The 26,487-nt window shown below is 39.8% G+C and overlaps 1 protein-coding gene across 2 annotated transcripts in view; it reads left to right on the top strand.

Annotated features, from left to right (window-relative positions):
* The window catches only part of LOC136882494 (uncharacterized), a 176,407-nt gene that overhangs the window by 31,021 nt on the left and 118,899 nt on the right, over nucleotides 1-26,487 (top strand). For both annotated transcript variants that reach the window (XM_068229655.1, XM_067155131.2), the window contains exon 2: nucleotides 15,992-16,113. In XM_068229655.1, the coding sequence (XP_068085756.1) occupies nucleotides 15,992-16,113 (122 nt within the window). The remainder of the gene's footprint in view (nucleotides 1-15,991; nucleotides 16,114-26,487) is intronic.

The following is a 26,487-nucleotide window of genomic DNA, read 5'->3' as shown; positions in this document are numbered from 1 at the left end:
TGCCACACCCGGAGGCCCGGTTTCGATTCCCGGCTCTGCCACGAAATTTGAAAAGTGGTACGAGGGCTGGAACGCAGTCCTCTAAGCCTCGGGAGGTCAACTGAGTAGAGGTGGGTTCGATTCCCACCTCAACCATCCTGGAAATGGTTTTCTGTGGTTTCCCACTTCTCTTCCAGGCAAATGCCGGGATGGTACCTAACAAGGCCACGGCCGTTTCGTTCTCTCTTCCTTGTCCATCCCTTCCAATCCTCCCACCCCCGCGAGGCCCCTGTTCAGCATAGCAGGTGAGACCGTGTGGGCAGGTACTGGTCATCCTCCGCAGTTGTATCCACCGACCCATAATCTGAAGCTCCAGGCCAATGCCCTTGAGGTGATAGAGGTGGGATCCATAGCTGAGTCCGAGGAAAAAACCGACCCTGGAACGTAAATAGATAAAGATTATTATTATTATTATTATTATTATTATTATTATTATTATTATTATTATTATTATTAATTTTCTGGACCCCTCAGCAAAATGCAAGACCGCTACTTGGCGGTAAATTACATCTGCTGCCATTGTCATTGCTGACAATTTGGCCAGCACCATTGTCGCGCAAAGGCAACTGCGCGGGATTTCTGGCGATACGAATGATATACTTCCGTGCATTATTGACCTTATTATAGAGGTGAACAATTGCACGGTCAATATCATTCCTATCGTTTATTTCAAATGTGTTTACATTTTTATTTATAAGCCACGAGAATCTACTGTAATCTAACTTTAAGTTCTCCAAAGGAAAAGATGGCACTTGAAAACGAATTCAGGAAAGGTTAAAAATTGTCGATTTATGATCAGAATCAAGTACATTATAAACAGTAAAATCAATTGGTCTCCACTCCTTTTTCACCCCACCTCCGTTAGGTTGACCCCCCCCCCCCCCCCCAAAAAAACATAAGACGTGTTTCTTTATGTTTAAAGGAGATTCCAAATACCAATGTCTGTTACCTTCTGTTTTAAGATATAAGTATCCCCATGAAAATGATACACATTTTCCACTTCCTTTCACACTTCCCCCTTAAGTGAATTTTCCTGAAAAATACTTATTTCTTTATTAGTAAAGGATCTTCTAAATACCAATTATCACGAATGTAACATCTTCAGTTTTGAGATATGTGTCATAAAAGGAATTAAACTCCTTTCTACTCCCACCCTCCAAGATGATTTTCCCCCAGAAGTGCGTTTTTCTTTGTTTTTAAAGGAGATCCAAATATCAATTTTCACATCTGTAACAACTTTAGACTTTATTAGATGTAAGTATCCTCATACAATTAATTCAATTAATTTTTCAATTCTTTCAACCCGCCCCCCCCCCTTTCATTGGATTTTCCGAAATCAAGGGAATACGTGTTTCTTTACTTTTAAAGCAGATTCCAAATACCAAATTTCACATCTTCAGTTTTTGAGATATCAGTATCCTAATAAAAAGAATTCAACTCCATTTTTGTCATTTTTACCCCTCACCCAAGTGGTTTTCCGAAAACAAATATACATGTTTCTTTATTTGTAATAGAGATAAAAATACCATTTATAACTTCTGTAACATGTTACGTTTTTGAGATATACTCTAGACATGCTCACTTTGAACTTTTCTTCCCATTTTTAGTTCCCCTCAAGTGGAGTTTCCGTAAACAAATCACCTATGTTTCTTTACTTTTACAGGAGATTTCAAATATCAATTTTTACGTCTGTAATATTTTACGTTTCTGAGATGTACTGTATATATAGTCTTTCTATAAATTCACCCCATTTGTCACTCCTGTTTAACTGGAATTTCCAAAGACAAAAAATACGTGTTTCTTTATGTTAAGAAGAGATTACAAATACCAATTTTCAAGTCTGTAATATCTTCAGTTTCTGAGATATAAGTATCCTCATTAAAGGCATTCAACCCCTTTTTCACTGTTTTTCACCCCTCCTAGTGGAATTTTCCGAAAACAAAAAACCCGTGTTTCTTTATTTTTAAAGGGAAATCCAAATACCAATTTTTACATCTGTAAACTTTTAATGTTTTGAGGTATATATACAATCATTTAAAAAATTCACCCCCCTTTTCACCCCCTTAGCGGCGGAATATCCAAAATACTCCCTTAGCGAGCACCTACATTGTAATATAAATGTTTCCTCAACATTTCATTTCTTTATGTCTTGTAGGTTTGGCTCGGCAATGATGAATGCGTCAGTCAGTCAGTCAGTCAGTCAGTCAGTCAGTCAGTCAGTCAGTCAGTCAGTCAGTACATATTATTTTCTATATTTTGTACCAGGAAAAATTGATTTCAAAGAGCATGAGGTCGTTCTGAGGAGAAGGTACAGAGAGGGTGGATCGCAAGGCGAAATAATAGACGTTATAACTTTCCTCCATTTATTCAATCTATGAAAGGTTACCCTATTATATCACTGAATTGTAGTGATCATAGACATTTATTGGAAAATATACCCCAATTCCAACGACAAAATATCGAAAAAATTATGTTAATGGTATAAAATCCAACTGAATAATGTTCTTTTCAACCATTTATGTTCATCATGACTTTCTTGATATAAATTAATAAAGCATGTTGTAGGTAAATAAGAAATACTAAAGTCCTTCCTATTATCACTTGTGATTTCAGATTTTTTCTACGTAAATTAAATAAAGTAAATTTTGTAATTCCTTCTTGTGAATACATCAAACTATCTATACCCAAATATAAAACACTTAAAATTAAATCCCATCTTCTGGTATAAAGTTCTAAGTATTGTCCTCGTACACTTGATGTGAATATTGCAAATTAAACTCTTAATTTGCTTTCACTTTCACTATTAACGAAGCACTGCATTTACATTTTAAAGTTCCAACAAGTGAGAACATACGCTATTACGAGAGCACACTGTGTTCGAAAAGTCTGTCCGAACTTTTAAGTATTGTAAAGCGCTCATTTTCCAAGTTTATAAAAATATTAAGTAAGTGAGCTTTTGAATTGAGGTAATGTTATTTGTCAGCAATGACACTGTCCATAAGAGTTCCGTTGAAAGTCAGAATTATGTTTCTGAATGAAAAGACACTTATATCACCTGAAATATGTCTTCTTGTTGAGCTCGAACTCTGCAAGCAGCAATCTGGAGCTCAGCTAACAGCCAGCACCACGATGTTCCATAGTACCAGGTCCCTGGAACTGTCGCTCGTAGTACCAAGTCCACGTTCCGCGTTGATCTGCATCAAATCTCCGTCGGTCTCCGTCGATCTCTGTCGATCTACGTCGTTCTCCGTCGTCTCGTGTCAGAATTTTTCATGTTAATAAAAGAGTGGCTTTAACACGAAAAAGTCCATCTAATTAGACCACTGATAGAGTGTCCTGTGTTGAAATGTGCACCATTCAATTTGTGCTGCTAGAACTGGTCATAACTGTTTCAGAAATAATCATATAGTTCCGTTTTTATGAGTTTTGACTTGACAGTTAGCCGGAAGTCAGACGGTGGTGCCAAACGGCTACGAATACAAACAGCTGATTGATGATACACAACAAGAACAGAAATGCAAATGCTGGAATATGAGTCCATCATCAGTTATTCTTTGTAGCAACATACATGATTCACACAAGATGAACAATAATACACATTTAGGATAAGGCTACAAGATAAAAATATGTTAATGGTTGAACAGATAAAACGTGAGAAAATTAAATTAAATTTCTACTCACCATAGAAGATCTCGCGTTGCTGTTAGTTTCAGTTTCCCGTAACGAAGGAAATAATCCTACAAAGCGAACACACCACTAATTTCTGAGTCACTATCGACATTGTCATCGTCTGTTGAGGTTTCACTCTCGCTTGGCCCTAAAAAGATAATAAAGTCTTCAACATAATCGTCTGTGAGACTTTCTTTCTCCCAAGATTTAATCATCTCGCATTTCGTGTGTCTCAGAACGTTGCTCCAGTCCTCCGCACTTATACGGCCTACGGCTTCGAAAATAAGTCTTTCAACTTCCAAAACTGTGAAAAGTCGATTATTCTCGGCTACACAATCCTTCACTTGGGCCCAAATCAGTTCTATGGCGTTAAAATGGCAATGGTATAGTAGAAGGTGAACTACCTATTTTATGCCTGTTCCTTCTGGCTATTTCATCCACCACATAAACTAGGCATTGGGGCTTGTTTTGTTTCTAGAGATGCATAAGATCCCCCTTCCCTATGTCATCGCGAACCTAAATATTGTGCTCCTTCAACCACTTAATCAACTCATTCTTTCTAGCCGCCATGTTGATGTTTTGTCAAGAATGACTCCCTAACATTACAAACTATTTCCCGGGACTGGCTCTTTAGTGAAGTACCGTGCCCGAAGGGCTTTCTTCTCCTGGGAGCTTCATCCTTAGACGTAGGCGTCAACATGACAGAATATCAAATTCACACACGGCCCTAAAATTAACCTACTATATAACTACCGAACGAAATATTAAATTAAGCTACTATATAAACTAGATCACCCCACTACAATATAACGCGCTATACTATTAAAATACTAAACAATTCATTTATAAAATCTACACTACGAAATATAAACGAACAACAACCTAGCACAAAGACACACAAAGACCGCGAAAAGAACTGAGCACAATACAACACACAGCTGATAGCACGTGGTTACAGTAAACAACAGATCGACAACACCGCTAGCCGGAACTGGAGTCTAACGCGCTCTATCGGAGCGATCGGCTGCCTATGATTGGCTGTTGATTAATTCACTTACCCACCGCCAAAAGGCAGCGCTCAAACGTCAAGTCAAAACCAATAATAACTGAAATATAGATGAGAAATGCGTCTGGTGTTCATATAAACTAAGTGTCAACTTGCTGTCGACATTTATATAAGTACTACGACGTTCCGGCAGAATGAACGCTGAGTTCGACTTCACTCGTCGCGATCAGCATGACAGACGAGCCAGCTGTGAAGGATTTGAACTGGTTTGCTCTGCCCGGAGCCTCGGCTTATATTCCGTAAGGCCCAGGTTACTTGCCACGAAACTAGGAGAAATGTGGCCAATTTCTCGCTTATATCTCTTGAACGCGTTGATGGAATTTATTGAGATTGACATATGTTTGCCTTCAAGAACACTAGCTACACGACGAGGTATGTCTCATTTCTGTATCTTCATCGGTTAGAAAGTTTTCTTTCCAGTACATTCGAGAGAAAGGCACACAACATGTGGCATTGACGCCACCCGCGGGTTCATCGCTTGTGACGTGTCCAGTTTGCCACGAGGAACTTCTTATCGAGCTCACATAAGATGTCGGGCACATGAACACATATTACTGCCGTCCTTTTCCAAATATTCCGGCAATTTTAAAATAATGTACCTGGCTAAAATAGTTCCTGGTACAATATAGATATATAGATATAAGAAAATATATAGGTCCTTTAACACTGCCTTGATGAATTCTCCACTTAATTATTACAGAGTCAGATAAAGCTTCGCCTACGCACTAAACCGACCAGTTACTACTGTATAAGAACAATCACGCTTTTCCCTATATGGAAGCTCATTGCAGACTAGCTGAGACTGGTCGAGCTGGGTTGATTTTTTGGATCCGTATTGATTTCAAACTAATCTAGCAGTGATAACTTAAAAACTTATAGTCCACCCAGTCCATACTTACTACAATCTTCTTTACTTCTTTACTATATGGGTCAGGCGGCTATTGCACGATCCACTTGCCCATCCACGGCATATGTAATAACTGGCAACATTATTGAGGCTCGCTTTGTACTTCCTGCCCTCCACTTCATCTGGTCTGCAGTGGTAGATGAGTGGACATCAACGTACATCCTCCTGCAGACAATTCATCCGCTCCTTTTACTGTCATCCTTGATGTCTTCGTCTGTCAAGCGCTCGTTTTACAATTGATTCTCCATCAACCATACCAGCGCAGTCTCTTCTCTCTCATCTTAGCTGGCATTAGGCGATCTAAAAGGTATTCCTAATGTCTGTTTGTGAAATGCAGTGTTGTTTCAAAAATAATAATAAAAAATTCCAAAGCCTGTTTCCAATTTTCAACCAAGTCAGAAATGGAATGAATGAAACCTCTATCTGGCAAGGTGGATAGGAATTGTGCTGGTTGCCGAAGCCTGTCGCACTCCTCTGGGGCAATGATTGATGACTAATGGATGAAAAATGATACTGGAGAGTGTTGCTGGTATGAAAGATGGCAGGGAGAACAGGAGTACCCAGAGAAAAACCTGTCCCACCTTCGCTTTGTCCAGCACATATCTCACATAGTGTGACCGGTGTTTGAACTACGGAACCCAGTGGTAAGAGACCGGGGTGCTGCCGCCTGAGCCACAGAGTCTCATCCAAAATATTAATATTACAGCTTAATACATTGGTTATTAGAGTATTTGTGTCTGGAAGGCAGCAAATTAAAAATGTAATATTATTTTAATGCAGAATACACTTTTTTGGAGAACTTACTTGGTCAAAATTGGCACATGGACTGCGATATCAACAGCTGTATAGTACCGGTACATGTATGTACTCTGCTGTGGTTTTAGTTACAATAATCCATTGTTAAGTATAGCTACATATTATGGAAAATAAACGTATACAAGGCTTACCACCAGCTTACATTACAACCGTTAATATTTCTTATACAACACTGTATTTTGAAAAACAACTTTCACAAACTTAACGTTGGGAGATGGGCTCGTGAAAATAGTGAGCACAATTAATTTTAAAATATACGGAAGTATAATTTTCAACACAATTGTATATATTTTTTATGTAAACCGCTATTATATTCAGCATAAGTGAAAACAGGAAAGACCGGGCAAGTTGGGCATGCGGTTAGGTGCACGCAGCTGTGAGCTTGGATCCGGGAGATAGTGGGTTTGTGCCCCACTGTCAGCAGCCCTGAATATGGTCTTCCGTGGTTTCCCAGGTTCACACCATGCAAATGGTGTGGCTGTACCTTAATTCAGGACACGGTCTCTTCCTTCCAACTCTTAGGCATTTGCTATTCTCGTCAGACCTATCTGTGTCGGCTGCGACGTAAAATAATTTGTAAAAAAACGAACAGGAAAGTAAAGATTAATAATCACATTTCTTACAATGTAATACACCGATTCATACCTGAGTAATCGTAATTTGAAGTTAGCGCTTAAGATGCATTCTTCACCAGTTTAACCATATGGCTATCAGAGAAAATGGGATGAAGGTAGAACAATGATACACTTTGTAGTATGAATGATATGTTAGAAAATAAACATAAACAGACACGCACAGCCAACAATTTCTTAACTTTGTTCGTATAAGAATTCTATATTGTATGGGATACCTTTGTCAGAAAATTTTACACATTCAATTACGCAGTTAAATGTACGAAGTCCATAAACGCTTGTAATCAACTGCGTCATGAATGGATAACATGGCGTAGCATGTCTGATATAATCTTACCACAACCTGCCCCTGTGCAGTATTTCACGTCCTCTGGAGTTGGTGGCACATCATGGTAGACCTCCTACTTTAACCTACCCTATAAAAAGTAGTCTAAAGGGTTAAGATCAGAAGAAAGGGCTGGCCAGATTACATACCCGCCATGTCCTATGAAACATCCACCGACCATTCTATCAAGGGTCCACCTAGTGATAATTTGGAGTGCACTGGACAACAATCATGCTAATACCACACTCTGGTTTGAATATCCAGCAGGACATTCACAGAAATTCAAACAATTATGTAAGTCATTTCCATGTAATTCCGGATGAAGAGAGACACGACACGAGTGATATTTGACTCGATGCAATATGAGTATTACACTACTTCGACTAGCTCCACTGCCTCTAGGAATATCAAGTGAACTAACGTGCAGGTTCACAGCAGCACAAGCTAGCACACCGACTTCACTTTTTTCTCCTAGGTTTGCTACAGATATGTTTATGTGTTATTACACTACCTGTCTCAAACAACTGTGTGTAAAGGTTTCCAAATATAGGCCTATGGCTTAATGGATGTTCTCCATGCCGGATCCTTTCTGCATACAACCTACAGGCTTGCGCTGCAATTTGTCTACACATATTATAGATCAGTATCATCTCTGCCTTTCAGAGATTGAAAAAAATCTCAGCACAGTTCTTGTTCTTTCGACTACTGTTTAAAAGAAAAGTTTTCTCAGTTTTCAATATTGTAGAAGGGAGTATAAACGGTCTGACTTATGTACAGTATTACAGATGTTTTGTTACTTTGCAGACTGTTTTGAGTCTAAAGCCAGTGCAGAATAACAGCAAACACAAGCACTACATACGGTGGATAGTCATGGATCATGCATGTTTGTTACAAGTCGCGAATGAACTTGGTACACTTATTTATGCATGTTTAGTGTGTAATGTATTTACACATTACACATTAAACACCCATGCAACCTAACTAACTGCTGTCACAAACAAAACACTCACATCGCAAACATCAAAAACCCATCATTTTTAACAAATGCCTATCACTAAGCACATGGAGATTGTAACTTTAAAACAACTGAATGCTGGCTGTTCACAAGTATGTCTACCCAAACACAATACGAGGTCACAATTATACTCCTTAGGAGCACAAATCTCTCCAAACGTATACTCCTGTTAAACCATAACTCCAACTAAGCAATAACTCGTCTCCACCATCAAGACCACCTCGTTATATACATGTTTGGTCAGGCTTTTAGAAAGATAAGCCACAACAGACCTCATAAATTCTGGAGTGCTTAAAGCCCAAATATAATGTAAAGAATATTCTCCATAGTTCTCGTCGTACCTAGTGCCATTCTGGATGTTACAGTGTGTTTCACAATACTGTAGTGGATTGAAAATCATATATACAAGTAATAATAAATTATATACTATTAATTACAGGTTCTTACATTAACTGAACTCTTATAAATATCTATATACAGCACAAAGTTTCATGACATAACCTCAACATCCGACTACGTAAATAATAATAACAATACTAATACTAAATGGATGGAAACACTTCATACCATACATTATAAATCATAATAATAATAATCATAGTCGTAAAATAATAATAATAATTCGAGCTCGATACTTGCATTATTTACCCCTGGGTGAGAGAATATTGTTTTCAAGTTATGTCAGTTTATCACACTTGTTTCACCGTTTCACAACCTTCTTTCTGTGGAAGTTGTTTTTCAAAATTCCTTGTTGTTCAAGAAATTTTGCTGATGGTAATGTATACAGGATCATCGAAAAAGAATACCCATATTTTAAAGAAAATGCTGCTTCAAGCAGAAAAACATATTGAAGTGAATGAGGTCTTCAACTGAAGAAGAAAGATGTAAGGTTATATTTACATACCATGAAAAATTCCTCTATCTGGCACATTAGTGGTATAGCAGACATCAAATCAATAATCACTTTCTTACCTCGTATTCTGAAGCATGCCTGGAATGACAGTTGCAATGGCAGCAGTGATCCTTTATCCAAGATGCATTACGTCATTTGTATTCTTATCATAAACAATGTTCTTAATGTATCTCAAGAAGAAGAAGTCTATTGGAAAGAAATTGAACCAATCAATAGGACCACCGCTACCAAACCAACCATTCAGAAACGAGCATAAAATGTGTTGCATACATTTTGCTTTGAAATCCGATATCGCCCCATTTTGCATGAAAAATTACGGACACTGGTTTCTTCTTCAATTTGTTGTATCTAATGGAAAACAAACATCTCGAGCACATCCATACAATCCAGATTGACGTTCCCCTAATTGTCCTCTCAATGAAAAAGTAGGGGCCAGTAAATTGGTCATACAGTAAACCACACCGAACATTCACTTTTGAAGAATCACGTATGTACGCGTGTACATCATTCGGTTGTTCAAATCCCCAAGTTCTACAATTTGGACAGTTATCAGTCACACCCATTGCCTAAGGAATGTTGCTTCATCGGTAAACTGCATCCGGAATAAAAATTTATTATTATCAATTTTCTCTAGCATTGTGTGTGGAAAGGGAAAGCAGTTGGAGTGGACGAGTTAAGTGCAGGTATGTTGCGAACAGCAGGAACTCGAGCAGTCAAGTGGTTATATAGACTCTAATTTTACCTCTTTTCGAGAAGGTCAGTAGACAGAAATGCGTCAACTACCGTGGAATTACACTGCTCTTTCATGGTCTAAAACTTGTGGAAAAAATCATAGAGTAGATTAGGAGGAATAGTTGAACTTTTACTGCAAGAGGAACAATATGGTTTTAGGCCCAGAAGAACAATTAATTGCAGACCTCATCTTTGCTGTCAGGATGCAGTGAAAAGCACTGGGAAAAAGGGAAGCCACTTTTTGCTACTATTCCTAGACATCGAAAAGACTTATGATAGTGTACCAAGGAGAACATATCTGAGAATGCCTAAAAGGGCTGGGGGTTTGTAACAACCTTACAGCAAAAGTGAAGATGCTGTACGAAAAAAACAGAATTTTTGTGCAAGTGATTGTACCATCGGTAAATGTTTTACGGTCCAGTCCAACATGGCACTGGTAAGTTGTTCTGAAATTACACTGAACATGCACATTTGATTTGAATTCTGAGAATCAAAGCACACATTGACCTTTCTGCTGGGTGGTCCACATCGTACTGGCCTGACTACACAGCACATGTGCAGACGTGCTACTCATAGCAAGGGTTACACTACTCGGTCAGTGTAAAAATTTAGTCAGACTATTAGCCCCGGTTCAAAAAGTCTCCCTCAACATGCCCATCCAACTTGAAGGAGCAATTGTTTTTGCTGACCCAGCACATGGATATATATACTTCAATGGGTTGAAAGATGACTCATGTTCATAAAAACCAGAATACCTTTAAAGACTAAAGATAGCAAATTCATATTCACAGGACATGTGCGCTAATATGTTCTGAAGAAATGATTAGTATTTGAACCGTCTCGGCCCTCAGGTTCAAGGTCCACATCAATATCTCGGTGCACCACCACCAACTGGTAAAATGTGCCTGCGGCTCTCGTTTTCGCTATAAACCGAAGGTAATGGATCAGTGTGACTTGATCAGATGTGCAGGATGCCTCGCAGACTTATTCGAGAACTTTACTGCACCCTTGGTGGTCCATAAAGGATACCTACCTTCCTTACCTATCAGCAATTAGCATGAAATCTGTCTCTTGGGTCGTTACGGGCTCTATGTCACTTGGTGAGGTAAGGCGGGGTTTCATATTATTGAATCTAGCTACTCGAATGAAAGATCTATTCAAGAAATATTTGTCTTAATTAAAGAAATAAGGAGGAAAATTTTAGAAATCAATATGTAATATGGACTCATCTTGTCCAATCAACACCACAATAATTACAACGGAGAGGAGCAGAATACTGGTTTGAGCCTTTGACTTAATTGCCTGATGGGCATCCTTACTAGAAACCATTGTAACAAATTATGAACGAAGAAAAGAAAGTCTGGAAATTCTCAAATTCGGCTTCCATGTGATACTGCATGTACCATCATAATGATTCGTGATGGTCCAGCCCTCGTAACATGAACTCTGGACTCTGGGTATAATTAAGGCAGTCCAATCGGTGTGTGCTACACAGTGGTTGTACGGCATGTACCCTTAATTGAATCGATGTGACCTGCAACTATATCATGGACCGCATCTAAACTTCTAATTTACTTTACAGTCATTGTGGATGATGACCGCAAGGAAAATGATGCTATAATGGCATATGGCCTTAATCTAAGTCACTGAGGTTGATGACCCTATGACCATCAAAGTTTCTAAGCTGAAGGCTAAACCTAATTAAGTTACATCGGTTGATGACCAAACTTTCCACTTTACTAATCCTAGCACATTTAATGCTCAATCAATCAAAGTCAACTAATACAACAACAACAACAACAACAACAACACTCACAATACTTTGTGGCAATAAAATCCATTACTTTCGGACATGTCCGCTTAAACGTTACGTTAATATTTGAACTTTCCCAGAAAAATAAACTAACATTTCCAGAATGCACCTTCAAGTTATTCACTTGCTTTTAAGTTATTTCACAAATACGGTTTCCATTGAGTTTAATAATTTAATAGATTTAAATGATTTTATGAATCTTAATTAACAACAAATTCTATCTCCGCCGACGAATGGTTTCTTTAACAAGTCCCTACTCAAATTCTGACGTAATTAATTTTAATTCCTTAAATGTTTATCGTCGTTTGTTATCGTGCAGCTGGAAGAAAATTTGCATCATTTATTTCCAGTATTATATCTTGTTTCATGACATCACACTATAAGTTTAATCTAACACTAGGAGAGGTAACACATTCACTGCATTCGCACAAGACATTTTCGTTCTTAAATGCGATTTTTTGACAGAAATAAATATCACACAAAAATACGTTCACTTCCTTATATAAGTACCTTATTGCCACTGTAAGTCACAACACACTAGCAAGTGACACTACAGCACTTAATAGCGGAGTACCCTGAAGTCGATTCTGACAAGTACAGATATCAACAACACTGACTCGCGCACTATAACATGCACTCTCTTGAACTCACCGACTCCACTTCCGGAGACCAACAGTCACTCGCAGTCCATCACTTGCCTTCGAGTCCAACCTGACTCCGAGTCCAACACTGACTGTCTCACTGACTGACAGCTCGATATATATGCTATTCGATCAACCATCTAGAATTATCAATTTCTAGAAGGATTCTTACAACACTCTAATGGAACACACTCGGAACATCGATCGACCAGCTAGTCGAATGGAGTACTCCAGTAGTACGGTAGATCCAGCTCGAACTTTCCTTACCATTTACCAATACACATGGAAATCTCTACAATATTCCTAATGTCTCTACATGTATCTGGATAATAAACCTTACAGTAAGTTTCCAGAACCCTTCATATAATTAATTATTGTTGAATAAATATAATTGTAGAATAAATATAATATGCGAACATTATACAGTTTTCTATCGCTTTCGACAATATAGATTTTGAGGTTAAACTTATGCACAATAAGGTTAAACAAATTTTATAGCACATATTTACAGAGAAATCTTGTATTAGTCATGTTTAACATTTAATAAAAGGTAATTTAGCATTTAATAAAATATAATTAAAATATATAAAAAACATAATAATTTAAGGTTTTACACCAGTTACGATGTTGTACCTACGACAACATACAGCGCCAACTCAAGGCCTTATGTTGTGGGGTGCTATTGGGTACAACCACCAAAAAAAAGTTGGTGCTTGTTAAGGACACTGTGACCAGTATGATCTGTCCAGTTACGATGTCGTACCTACGACAACATACAGCGCCAACTCAAGGCCTTATGGTGTGGGGTGCGAATGGGTACAACCACAAATAACAGTTGGTGCTTGTTAAGGACACTGTGACCAGTATGACCTACGTGAATGACATTCTGCGACCCGTAGCCATACCCTTTCTGCACGACATCCCAGATGCTATATTTCAGCAAGACAATGCGCGACCACATGTTGCTGCACGAAATGTGCCTTCTTGTTGTCACAGGATGTCAGACTGTCGCCCTTGCCCGTACAATTACCGGACTTGTCGCCAATGGAGAATGTGTGGGATATGGCGAAACGAAGGATGCGGCGCTGTGACACAATGCGACCCACCAAAGACGAACTGTGGAACCAGGTGAATGCAGCATGTATGGCTATATCTCAGGATGCCATTTGTGCCTTATATACCATCACGCATGGAACAAGATATCAGTGCCCATGGAGGACCCAATGCCTACTAGGCAACAGGATACATGCTGAACCAAGGTGACTGAAATGCTAATAGTTTCTGCAGAACATACTAATGAACAGGTCCTGTGAATATGAACTTCCTACTTCTACTCTTTCAAGGCGTTCTATTTTTTATGAACATGAGTGTATTACCAAAAAATGTTTGAAACTTTCGTTTCATTAAGTTGATATACACTGACTGACTGACAGAGCAAATGCAACACCAAGAAGGAGTGGTCAGAACTTTATGCCAATTGCAGGGTAGACTGACGTCACTGAGGTATGCTCATGATGTGAAATGCGCCGCTGTGCTGCGCACGTAGCGAACGATAAATGGGACACGGCGTTGGCGAATGGCCCACTTCGTACCGTGATTTCTCAGCCGACAGTCATTGTAGAACGTGTTGTCGTGTGCCACAGGACACGTGTATAGCTAAGAATGCCAGGCCGCCGTCAACGGAGGCATTTCCAGCAGACAGACGACTTTACGAGGGGTATGGTGATCGGGCTGAGAAGGGCAGATTGGTCGCTTCGTCAAAGCGCAGCCGATACCCATAGGGATGTGTCCACGGTGCAGCGCCTGTGGCGAAGATGGTTGGCGCAGGGACATGTGGCACGTGCGAGGGGTCCAGGCGCAGCCCGAGTGACGTCAGTACGCGAGGATCGGCGCATCCGCCGCCAAGCGGTGGCAGCCCCGCACGCCACGTCAACCGCCATTCTTCAGCATGTGCAAGACACCCTGGCTGTTCCAATATCGACCAGAACAATTTCCCGTCGATTGGTTGAAGGAGGCCTGCACTCCCGGCGTCCGCTCAGAAGACTACCATTGACTCCACAGCATAGACGTGCACGCCTGGCATGGTGCCGGGCTAGAGCGACTTGGATGAGGGAATGGCGGAACGTCGTGTTCTCCGATGAGTCACGCTTCTGTTCTGTCAGTGATAGTCACCGCAGACGAGTGTGGCGTCGGCGTGGAGAAAGGTCAAATCCGGCAGTAACTGTGGAGCGCCCTACCGCTAGACAACGCGGCATCATGGTTTGGCACGTTAAATGCCCACCGCTACGTGCAGCATGTGCTGCGGTCGGTGGCACTCCCGTACCTTCAGGGGCTGCCCAATGCTCTGTTTCAGCAGGATAATGCCCGCCCACACACTGCTCGCATCTCCCAACAGGCTCTACGAGGTGTACAGATGCTTCCGTGGCCAGCGTACTCTCCGGATCTCTCACCAATCGAACACGTGTGGGATCTCATTGGACGCCGTTTGCAAACTCTGCCCCAGCCTCGTACGGACGACCAACTGTGGCAAATGGTTGACAGAGAATGGAGAACCATCCCTCAGGACACCATCCGCACTCTTATTGACTCTGTACCTCGACGTGTTTCTGCGTGCATCGCCGCTCGCGGTGGTCCTACATCCTACTGAGTCGATGCCGTGCGCATTGTGTAACCTGCATATCGGTTTGAAATAAACACCAATTATTCGTCCGTGCCGTCTGTGTTTTTCCCCAACTTTCATCCCTTTCGAACCACTCCTTCTTGGTGTTGCATTTGCTCTGTCAGTCAGTGTATATCCTTAGGGACTCGTTATAAATAGCATATTTTCATTTGTATCTTAAACATTGAGGGGGTTCTTACCACATTTCAATTGAAACTAACAAATGAAGGATATATTTTCTTACAATTTGCTCTATATTGTACCAACCAAGATAGGTCTTATGGCGATGATGTGATGATAGGACAGGGCTAGGAGTGGAAATGGAGTGAGCATGGCCTTAATTAACGTAAAGCCCTGGCAATAGCCTGGTGTGAAAGTGAGAAACCATTTGTAGGACACCCAACAGTGGGATTTGAACCTGCTCTCTTCAAAATGCAAGCTGACAACTATGTGACCCAAACTGCACAGCCACTCGCTCAGTAGGGACATGTTTCATAGTGAGTAAGACTGCATGCAGAAGACTCACGCGCTAATATTTTTATATATTGAATTTTCCTTAAATGTTTGGATGCCACATTGTAATATTTGGATTTATTGAAGTACAGTAAGCATTCAACTAAATTTCTCGGACACTTTCACTAATCTGGTACTCTCGCTAATTTTGCACTCCTCTATGAAAGAAACGTGTAATGAGTCCCAGTCTAGTGTACTTACAAATCTCTATGTATCTGACTAAAGTTTCCATGCATTTTGTCTTTTAACAGGGCTAATTCATTTAAGCCTGGCCTTCCCACGTGGAGCAGACCACGCAGAAAACTGTACAATTGAAGAACGAGTTTCCTTCATCGTAAAGAGTGGAAACAGTGAAGGAGATTTCATACCTGAGGTATAGAGTAAATTACACTTTGTCTATTTAATATTATCCCACTAGCTGTTACCCGCGACTTCGCTCGCATGAATTTAGTCATTTCAAAAATTAATGTATTTTTGGTACTGCACTCAGACATATTCTGAAAATTCCTAAGGTATAAAAGCTCACCGAAAAATTGAGTTTGATTCACCCTTTTTACAAACCACGTTTATGGCATTGCCTCTTGGGGCTAAGATTCTGTTTTTGTGATGTAAGTATCCCAATATAAATACTTCAACACTTTTCTCAGCCCTTCCCCATACCCCATAAAGTAGATTTTCCAAAAACAAATACGTGTGCTTTTTGTTTAAAGGAGAATCGAAATACCAATTTTCATGTCTGTAACATATTACGTTTTTGAGATAAAGGCATTTTAAAAATTCACCCTCTTTGTCACTCCAGTTCATCTCCCCGTTAAGTGAATTTTCCAAAAACAGAAGGTATGTGTTTCTTTATTTTTAAAAGAGACTCCAAATACCAAGTTTCATGTCAGTGATATCTATAGATTTTGAGATATGCGTATTCTCATAAAAGGTATTCAACCACTTTTTCACCTTTTTTCACCTCCCTTGACAGGATTTTCCAAAACAGAAAAATACTTATTTCTTTATTCTCAAAGGAAACTCCAAATAACAATTTTTTACGTCTGTAAACCGTTAAGTTTTTGAGATACACTCCAACTTGAAGGAGCAATTTTTTTGATGACCCAGTGCATGGATATATACTTCAATGGGTTGTAAGAGGACTCATGTTCATAAAACCCAGAACACGGAATATCGAAAAATCGTCCCTTAGTGAGCACCTACAATCTAATATCAATGTTGACGCAAGTGTGATAAACAATATAAGTTGAAAATTATATTCTCTCACCATGGGTAAATAATACAAGTATCGAGCTCAAATTCTTTTTATTATTGTTATTATTAATATTATTTTACGACCATTAATTATTATTATTATTATTATTATTATTATTATTATTATTATTATTATTATTATTATTATTATTATTATGACTTGTGATGAACATCCATCCATTTAGTATTATTATTATTTACGTAGTCGAATGATAGTATTGTGTGTGAGGTTATGTCATGAAACATTGCTGTACATAAATATTTATATGAGTTCAGTCAATGTAAATACCTGTAAATTAATATTATATAATTTATCCATACATGTATATATAATTTGTAATCCGCTACGGAATTTTGAAACACGCTGTAACTTCCAGAAAGGCACTAGATGATGGTAGAATATTCTGTACATTATAATCTATGTAATGGGCACTCTAGAATTTTCAAGAAGGTATTTTTTGTAATGTAGATTTCTAGAAGCCTGGTCAGGCACGTATATGAGGACATGGTCTTTATTGTAACGACGAGTTATTGTTTAGTAGAGTTATGGTGTAGCAAGAATATACTCGTGACCTCGTGACATGCAGGGATTGCAGTCTCCATGTTGAAGTGATAGGCCATTGTTTTAAAATGGCGGCTTTGTTGATATTCTCGAAATGAAGTGCTTTGTTTGTGATACTGTGATTAAGGCTATGTGCGTGTTAATTGTAAATAGATGTGAATAAATAACCGTACAACTGACAGCATTTCGTGTGCGTCTCTGTGGATACATTAACTGGTGACCACGACAGGATGTAAAAATTTACGAGCGAATACGAATGTAGTAGATCAAATGCAAGTCATACTAGAGAATATGTCGCTGAAACAACTCAAAGGCGAATTTACCAAGAGGAATCTCCCAACAAACTGGAAGAAAAACGCTACAGCTGCGGCTACGGGAAGATCCCGAAAAGTTTTCATCGAACTCGACGGAGATTCGGAGACAGAAAAAGAGGTAAATATAACCGAAATGTGTTCTAATCTAATGACCATGATTCAGGCATTAAAATAACAAAATTTCAGACGTAAATGACAAAATTGCAGACGTCAGTTCCAGCCTAACAGGAATAATTTCAGACTAAATCAAAAACATTCAGGCAAAATTCCTCAAGCTAACTCAGTTTTAACCGGACAAATATTACAAGTATATACGCAGGTTTACAACGATGAACAAGGTTTAGAACGAAATTTCATCGCAAATTAGCGACGTCGCCAATCGATTTACGCAGCAGATATCGGACATCTGGTGAAAACTGGGACAGGTTGACCAGATTAATAGTAGAGTAAGTCAGCTGGAAGGATATATCTTGAATTTCAAGGAGGAGGTGGAAATACAGATTTCCGGCATAAAGCAACAGGTTGAGGGGAGAATCTCTACCGTTGAGGGAAATTCTAAAAGTCGTATGTCTGCCGTCGAGGGATATTTCGGAAGCCGTATTTCTGCTGACGAAGGATGGATGGAAAACCCGATTTCGACCATCAAGTGAGATGTGCAGAATATAACGGAAAGCATCCTTCACGCAGTAGAAAATATATTAACTCAAACAGGACGTACCACCTCACCTCTAATCCCCTCAAACCTAACTAGCAATACAGGACACCTAGAACCGAAGGTGATTATAGAGAGCCCTCCGGAATTCCACGGGCGCCTGGAAGAGAACCCGACTAACTTCATCAAGGGATCGGTCAGCCTATTAGGAAGGACTAATTTACCAGAGGACATATACGTGCAACTCATCACACCGCAATTGAATGGGCAAGCCGCTACTTGGTGGAACAACTTGAAGGGTTTAACCCTTTCGCACTCAGAGGTTATGGCGAGAAAGCTCACGGCGCCGATACATCGGCTCTGTCCTATGGAGGGATTTTGGTCATTTGCGTGGCTGTTAAATCGTAACAGTTAATCGTGACGGTACCTTAAAGCGTTGAATTTGCGTTTTACTCTACAGATATATCCACCAGCCATACAAAATATTTTTATTTTCGACAAATGAAATCTGTTGACCGTGAATGTTTATGTTATGGTTATTTGAAGTTGTTATTGCGTTGATCTGTTTTGGTTGGCTTATAAATACAACAATTTGATCTTGATATGATTTTAGGTTAGAGTATATTTCGTTTCTTTGATATATCGTGTGTTCGCTGCATTTCGCAAACTATAACTTTACTCCTTTTCATAACTCCGTTGTTGCACATGCTTGCGTCATCTTTTTATCGTAATGGCTAGGCCATATTCAAGGCCAAATGAGGCCGAAATCCTTGAATTTTCAGATGATTCAGACAGTAATAATTACCTTCTTTTGCCGAAAGTGATTCGTATTATGTGGGAAATGACACAGTCACAGCTGCTCACCGTGCATTGGACCGCGAGGACCTGACATCGATGACCGTTACATGTACACTGAATAACGTTTTTGCCATGCTTCATGAGTTAATTGCAGAATACACGTAATACTGATATCAAATTATACTGAATTAAATGTTCATTCTTTCACGTCTAAGAGTAAAGAAGGAAGACGCAATAATGTCTGATTTTTCAGTCATGGAAAACCAACAATTATTTTTTGAAATTTATTTTCAACATTAAATAATTTTTTGACTTTACCAATAACAATACGTCCTAGGTATATTCATTTCTGAAATGCTCATTGTTTCCTGTATTAGTGTGATTTATTTTATTTTAATGTGTGTTAAACTGTTTGCGTGTTGATTTTTTGTAATTTGGTTCGGAAAATGACAGAAATTAGTCTGAGTGTCTTCGGGCAAACCCCTGCATATAGGCTGAGTGCCAAAGGGTTAAATCTCAACTGGATGGACTTCAAGAGGGAGTTCCTCACTAGGTTTAATTACGAAGGGGCGAAGAAATTCGTGAAAAGGAAGCTAATGACTGAGGCAAAACTTACTGGCATGAGAGCTAGCGCATACGTCCTACAGAAGTGCCTACTTTTCAAGCTTCTGCAACCGGAAGGATGCGAAAACGAGATGTTACCAGATATCACAGAGCTACTCCACGATAAGATTCGACTATTAGTGAAAGTATCACAAGCCATATTCTTTGATGATCTACGCAGAATCATCGCCCAGCTGGAGGAGGAACACAAGAACAATGCTACTGAAGAGACCAGTGCAGTTACGATGTGCTAACCGTGTAGAAGTGCGGGTCACCAGAAGAACTACGGCCCAACCCTGTCGTCGGAGAAACTAGATCCGGCCCTTTCTGGATTAAGGGGAGATGGGAGCGAGAACAGGAAGGTGCCTCAAGACCTGACAGACAAGCAACCCTGGTCAAGTAGGGGAGGGAATGGTCATATAGTGAGTAGAATAGGCCAACCCCGCCCAGCTATCATCTTGAGGATTGGCAACGAGAATTTTTCAGCCATACTCGACAGCCAATCAAGCCATTCATTTGTCAAGGGAACTGTTGCCAGATTACTACCGCCTATGAAGTCTCACCACGTCGGAAGGGTAGTGGGAGCAGCGGACGGGGTAAGCTATTACATCAAAGGACAGACTATCCTAACCGCTAAATGCGTGAACATACCTATTGTAATTGATCTTGCAATGCTTGGGAACCTGATAACTGACATCATATTAGGTCAAGACTTTCTAATGGAATACCAGGTGAACCTAGACTATGCAGCTCATGAAGTCTTTTTGGGAAGAGACAGACGTCTGAGGGTCGCCTGGAACGATCAAAATCTCCGGGACTCGCAAGGATACGGAAGTTGACGTAAACCTGGGAGATATCCAGTTAACACATCTTCGACAGAGTGAAGAAGAGAAGCTGAGCCGCGGCTCTAAGGACTTTCCGGAAGTCATCACCAATACAATAGGATGGACTACCACGGTAACACACCATTGATTGCAGCACTTCCTCACCCATCAAGCAAAGTCCATATCCAATAAACCCGGATAAGCGCAACTCTGTCATCCAGGAGATTCAAGAGATGAAAAGGCAAGGTCACATCGAATGGTCTACATCCTGTTGGGCTTTGCCTATTGACTTACCGAAGAAGAAGAATGGGGAGTATCGACTGTGTGCGGACTTCCGCAGATTGAACGAGAAGACCGTTAGTGAAGCCTACCCCATGCCTGACCTAAATTTAGGGGTTGTAGTATGGATGTAAAGGAGAGAGCATATTTGCATACTACGGGGTAAGCTGTTTATCAAAGGACAGACTAACCTAACCGCTAAATGCGTGAACATGCCTCTTGTAATTGATCTTGCAATGATTGGGAACCTGATAACTGACATCATATTTGGTCAAGACTTTCTAGTGGAATACCAGGTGATCCTAGACTATGCAGCTCATGAAGTCTTTTTGGGAAAAGACAGATTTCTCTGGTGAGACCCCAACTAGAGTATGGTTCCAGTGTATGGGACCCTTATCAGGATTACTTGATTCAGGAACTGGAAAAAATCCAAAGGAAAGCTGCTCGATTTGTTCTGGGCGATTTCCGACAACAGAGTAGCGTTACAAAAATGTTGCAAGGTTTGGGCTGGGAAGACTTGGGAGAAAGGAGACGAGCTGCTCGACTAAGTGGTATGTTCCGAGCTGTCAGTGGAGAGATGGCGTGGGAGGACATCAGTAGACGAATAAGTTTGGATGGTGTCTTTAAAAGTAGGAAAGATCACAATATGAAGATAAAGTTGGAATTCAAGAGGACAAATTGGGGCAAATATTCGTTTATAGGAAGGGGAGTTAGGGATTGGAATAACTTACCAAAGGAGATGTTCAATAAATTTCCAATTTCTTTACAATCATTTAAGAAAAGACTAGGAAAACAACAGATAGGGAATCTGCCACCTGGGCGACTGCCCTAATTGCAGATCAGTAGTGATTGATTGATTGATTGATTGATTGATTGATTGATTGATTGATTGATTGATTGATTGATTGATTGATTGATTGATAAATAACAATAATCGTATGGCCTCAGCTATCGTGTGCAGACATTTCAAATTGACGCCATTTGGCTGTCTGCTCGTCAATTTCGACGTTCCGTTTTACTCTAGGCCCACTAGATTGCAGACCAAGTAAACCGAAACTCTCTTGGGCGTCTATGGCTGAGATTTAATGAATTTTGTCGGGTGAACACCAAATGTGCCACCAGAGATCTTTTACATGCCGACATCGTACGACATGGAGTGTCGAATGGACTTTTTTCCGCCCTTCAAAAAAAATCCGACTACCTCTGCCGGGTTTGAACCGTCTATCTTGGGATCTGGAGGCTGACACTCTACCACTGATCCACAGAGATAGCTATGCCTGACCTGAAGGACTAGGATGTCGTGGCGGGTGTTTATTACTGGATGCCCTTCCTGACGTCAACCTCATCAGATGAGTTAATGAGATGAAATGAATGACGTGATATATGATACTAGGAAGGGAGAGGGTGAAACCCGGTACCGGCACGTACCCTACTCCTGTTGAATAGCACCAAGGGGTCTGCTCAAGGCTTAACGTCCCCATCCGATGGACGAATCACTATCGACAGCGTTATATGCCCTCACTCAATATGATCATTGCAGAGAGGTTTGAAATTTAATCCAGGCTTTTGGCACGCAATCTAGTGGTTATACATCGTATACCACCCCTCCCCTACCCCACCGGCCAACATTGTGATGGTGAATTTTTTTTCGACCAACGGGACTCGAACCGGCTAACCTCGGTGTCAGACAGTTTAGACTTCAACGCCTTAACGATCATGACCACCAGGCGGGCTGCTTTAATGTTTATTGTGTTTTAAAAATGACTACCTCAACATAAAAATGTGATTTCCGTGCATACTTATATGAATAAAGTTTGAACTTGAGAATTTTAAGTGAGCTTCAGATAATTTTGATAAACACCTTGACTATGGTCTGTCTGTTAAGTTGGATCCTCAAAGCAGCATTAAATTCAAGTACCACTGGACTGGGCTAGGATCGAACATGCCAACTTGAGCTCAGAAAGCCAGTGCTCTACTGCCCTAGCTATCCAGCCCAGCCTGAACAGCTGATCAGTATATCATAGCATTGAATTACTCAGGAAAAATTACTGGAAATCACTCCCGAGTAAGAATATCCACAGCCTGTTTCCAGTCATTCAACCGGGTCAGGAATTGAACACATGAAGCCACATCTAGTGGTGAGGATAGGAACTGTGCCGGCTACCGAAGCCTGTCGCACTCCTCTGGGGCAATTATTAATAACTGACATATGAAATGATACTGGAGAGTGTTGCTGGAATAAAAGATGACAGGGAAAACCGGAGTACCTGGAGAAAATGGAGAAAAACCTCTCCTGCCTCCTTTTTGTCCAGCACAAATCTCCCATGGAATGACTGGGATTTGAAGCCGGAACCCAGCGGTTAGAGGCTGGCACACTGCTGCCTGAGCCACGGAGGCTAGAAATCACTCTTTAAGTGCTACTGTTGACTCAGTTAATCACTCACCAAGACTTGTGTAACTTGATCCAACAACACCTTTATTTCTTTGGAAACAAGCTATTTGGAAGGAAAGTAGTGGTTATAAATTATTTTCTTGTAAACTATACTTCTATTCTTCAAAATGCAATTCTTTACATCTGGAATAAACCATTCTCTATTTAATTTCCTTTTCCAGAGTTTCAAGTAGGCTTACTGAATGACAAAATAGTTTTTCCTTAGTAGCTACCTCAAAAGATATTAAAGTATATATACTTTATTCAGAGAAAGTCAGGATGTAACAAATATTAAGTGAGTTCATAAATTTTTGTCAATACCTGGAAGATTTTAGCAAAGAAATGAGCACTATTCTTGCCACTTCAGAAAGACAAAGATAAGTTAATGGTATTGGTGGTGCTGTCAATGATTTGTTTGAATCTAAAAGTTGATAAACCGGGCGAGTTGGCCATGCGCGTAGAGGCGCGCGGCTGTGAGCTTGCATCGGGGAGATAGTGGGTAGGAATCCCACTGTCGGTAGCCCTGAAAGTTGTTCTCCGTGGTTTCCCATTTTCACACCAGGCAAATGCTGGGGCTGTACCTTAATTAAGGCCACGGCCGCTTCCTTCCAACTCCTAGAAATTTCCTATCCCATCATCGCCATAAGATCTATATGCGTCGGTGCGACGTAAAGCCCCTAGCAAAAAAAGTTGATAAAACAGATCTTTAACACCCACAGGAACTATATTTGTGGACAAAATAGATTATAGAAGATGTTGCCTAAACATCCTATTAGCTGCAGTCGCTTAAGTGCGGTCAGTATCCAGTATTCGGGAGATAGTAGGTTCGAACCCACTGTCGGCAGCCCTGAAAATGTTTTTCCGTGGTTTCCCATTTTCACACCAGGCAAATGCTGGGGCTGTACCTTAATTAAGACCACAGCCGCTTCCTTCCAACTCCTAACCTTTTCCTGTCCCATCGTCGCCGTAAGACCTATCTGTGCCGGTGCGACGTAAAACAACTAGCAAAAAAAGAAAAAACATCCTGTTGTTCATGAACTGTGGAATGGAGCAAAAAAGGACAGATAACAGACAATATTAAGGAAAGTAGGTATTCAATCTTACTATGCAAACATTCACATATCTGAGTTATTCCTGAAAATTAACATTATTATTTTTATCTGAGAATGAAAATAATGATGAAATATTGCATAAAATGCAGGTTTGCGCTAGATCAATCGGTGTGACATAAACACACTGACTTCCTATGCTAATTCTAAAATGGAAATCAGAATTCACTCCGGCCACTTCAGCTTTGCAACAGTTATATTTCACAGGGGGAAAGTAATCATCCTGTATTCAAAACAGACACATTATTTAAAATGTAGGGTTACATCATGGAGTAATATGTTGGAAATTTTGTGCACATTCCTTCAACGGATATAACGCCGTAACTGCTAGAACTAGATAAGTCTTAATAGTATTTCTTAAAATAATACTTTAATGAATTCAGCAAGAACCATAGGCACTCTTCTTGAGATTTCAAAGAATGATAAAATGTAGTTAGTACCAGAATAACAATTTTAAATGACACATTAATGAAATCTGAAAGTTCACCCTAAGGGAATCTTCTTCTCATGCAAATAATTTATTTCAAATAAATACTGACAATATTAAGGAAAATGTTCCTGAAAGCATGACTTTTGGTGGCGAGTTCATTTCGAGCATCTTTAGGCCTAATGGAGCTATTAATAGGAACAGAAAATTATACTGATTTAAAGAATATTGGTACCGATATTTAATAAACATGTGAGGAAAATGTCATAATATTTTGTGATAAGGTTGTGGCAGGTTGTGATATTTCACGGAATACCCTTAGTAAACTTTAATGAACATTTATGCTTCAACTATCTCCATATGGATTGTCTAACTAGATACGGTATAGTGACCAAAATATGAATATGAAGATCTGTTGCATAACTATTATGATACAATGGTTGAACATTCTTCCTAGGTACCTTTCATTTTACCGAAAGACATTTCTGTGATAGAACATCCTTCAAGAATTAATTCACTGTGGTTACGCAATACATGCTGATTCAACTCTTGGCGATTCACAGTGATATACGGACAATTGACCACTGAAATGAAAAAGACAGGGTTTTGAGTAAGAACATACCAATCCATTATCTCTAATCTATTCAACTCCTAATATGAAAATCATCAGCAATTACCAGGGCAGTCTATACGAATTAACTGAATGTATGACGCTTATATGTCCCCGCAACTCTCGTTCGCTGGATGTGTCCCAGCTAAACAATTTACAAGTAAATCCAGTTCCATTGGGCCGCCCACGCTTTAGTGATTCAGATGACAACTTGTGTACTTGTAATTTATGTCTCTTTATCAGATATTTCGTGGCAAAAGACATATCACGGATTTCACAGATTTCCATGACTCCTAAATACAATTTTGCATCGTGTAGGTAGCAGAAATGATCCAAAGGAACGTATTGACCACACTAGAAATAATCCAAATGAACTTATTGACCATGTGTTGACGCAATTCAAACAAATATTAAAAATTATTCACACGAACGTATTGACAACATGTTAAACACAATTCAAACAACTTTTTCCCCTCTAACTTACGCAAAAACAATTGCTAATCAATTGTCATATTTACTACGAATCATATCAGACGGCAGCACTTTCGTAAAAGGCTGAGGCCATCGGCGGCCATACTTTTCAAGAATGCATTCTGATTGGCCAGGTCGTATTATCGCAGTGTTATACCAAATAGCTTAAAATGGTGATAGTGGAAACTCCTAAGAGAAACTGGCGACACCGCTTCTGCGTGCCATCTAGCGGTTCGAAGAGATAACTACACTTGCTACTGCAGTCAGCTGTTTATGTTAGAAGTGTCACATTTGTATTTCAGATTGTTTTGTGCTTGTTATGTATCACAATTTTGGAACTGGCAGGAAGAGGAGATGTTTGTGCTATGTATGGGTGTTTTAATTACAGAAGACAAAGTGATCGCAAGTCATTT

The sequence above is a fragment of the Anabrus simplex genome, chromosome 1 (genome assembly GCF_040414725.1).
Source record: "Anabrus simplex isolate iqAnaSimp1 chromosome 1, ASM4041472v1, whole genome shotgun sequence".
NCBI classification, from domain to species: domain Eukaryota; kingdom Metazoa; phylum Arthropoda; class Insecta; order Orthoptera; family Tettigoniidae; genus Anabrus; species Anabrus simplex.
The sequence above is the reverse complement of the archived record's forward strand: the minus strand, read 5'-3'. Positions and strand labels throughout refer to the sequence as shown.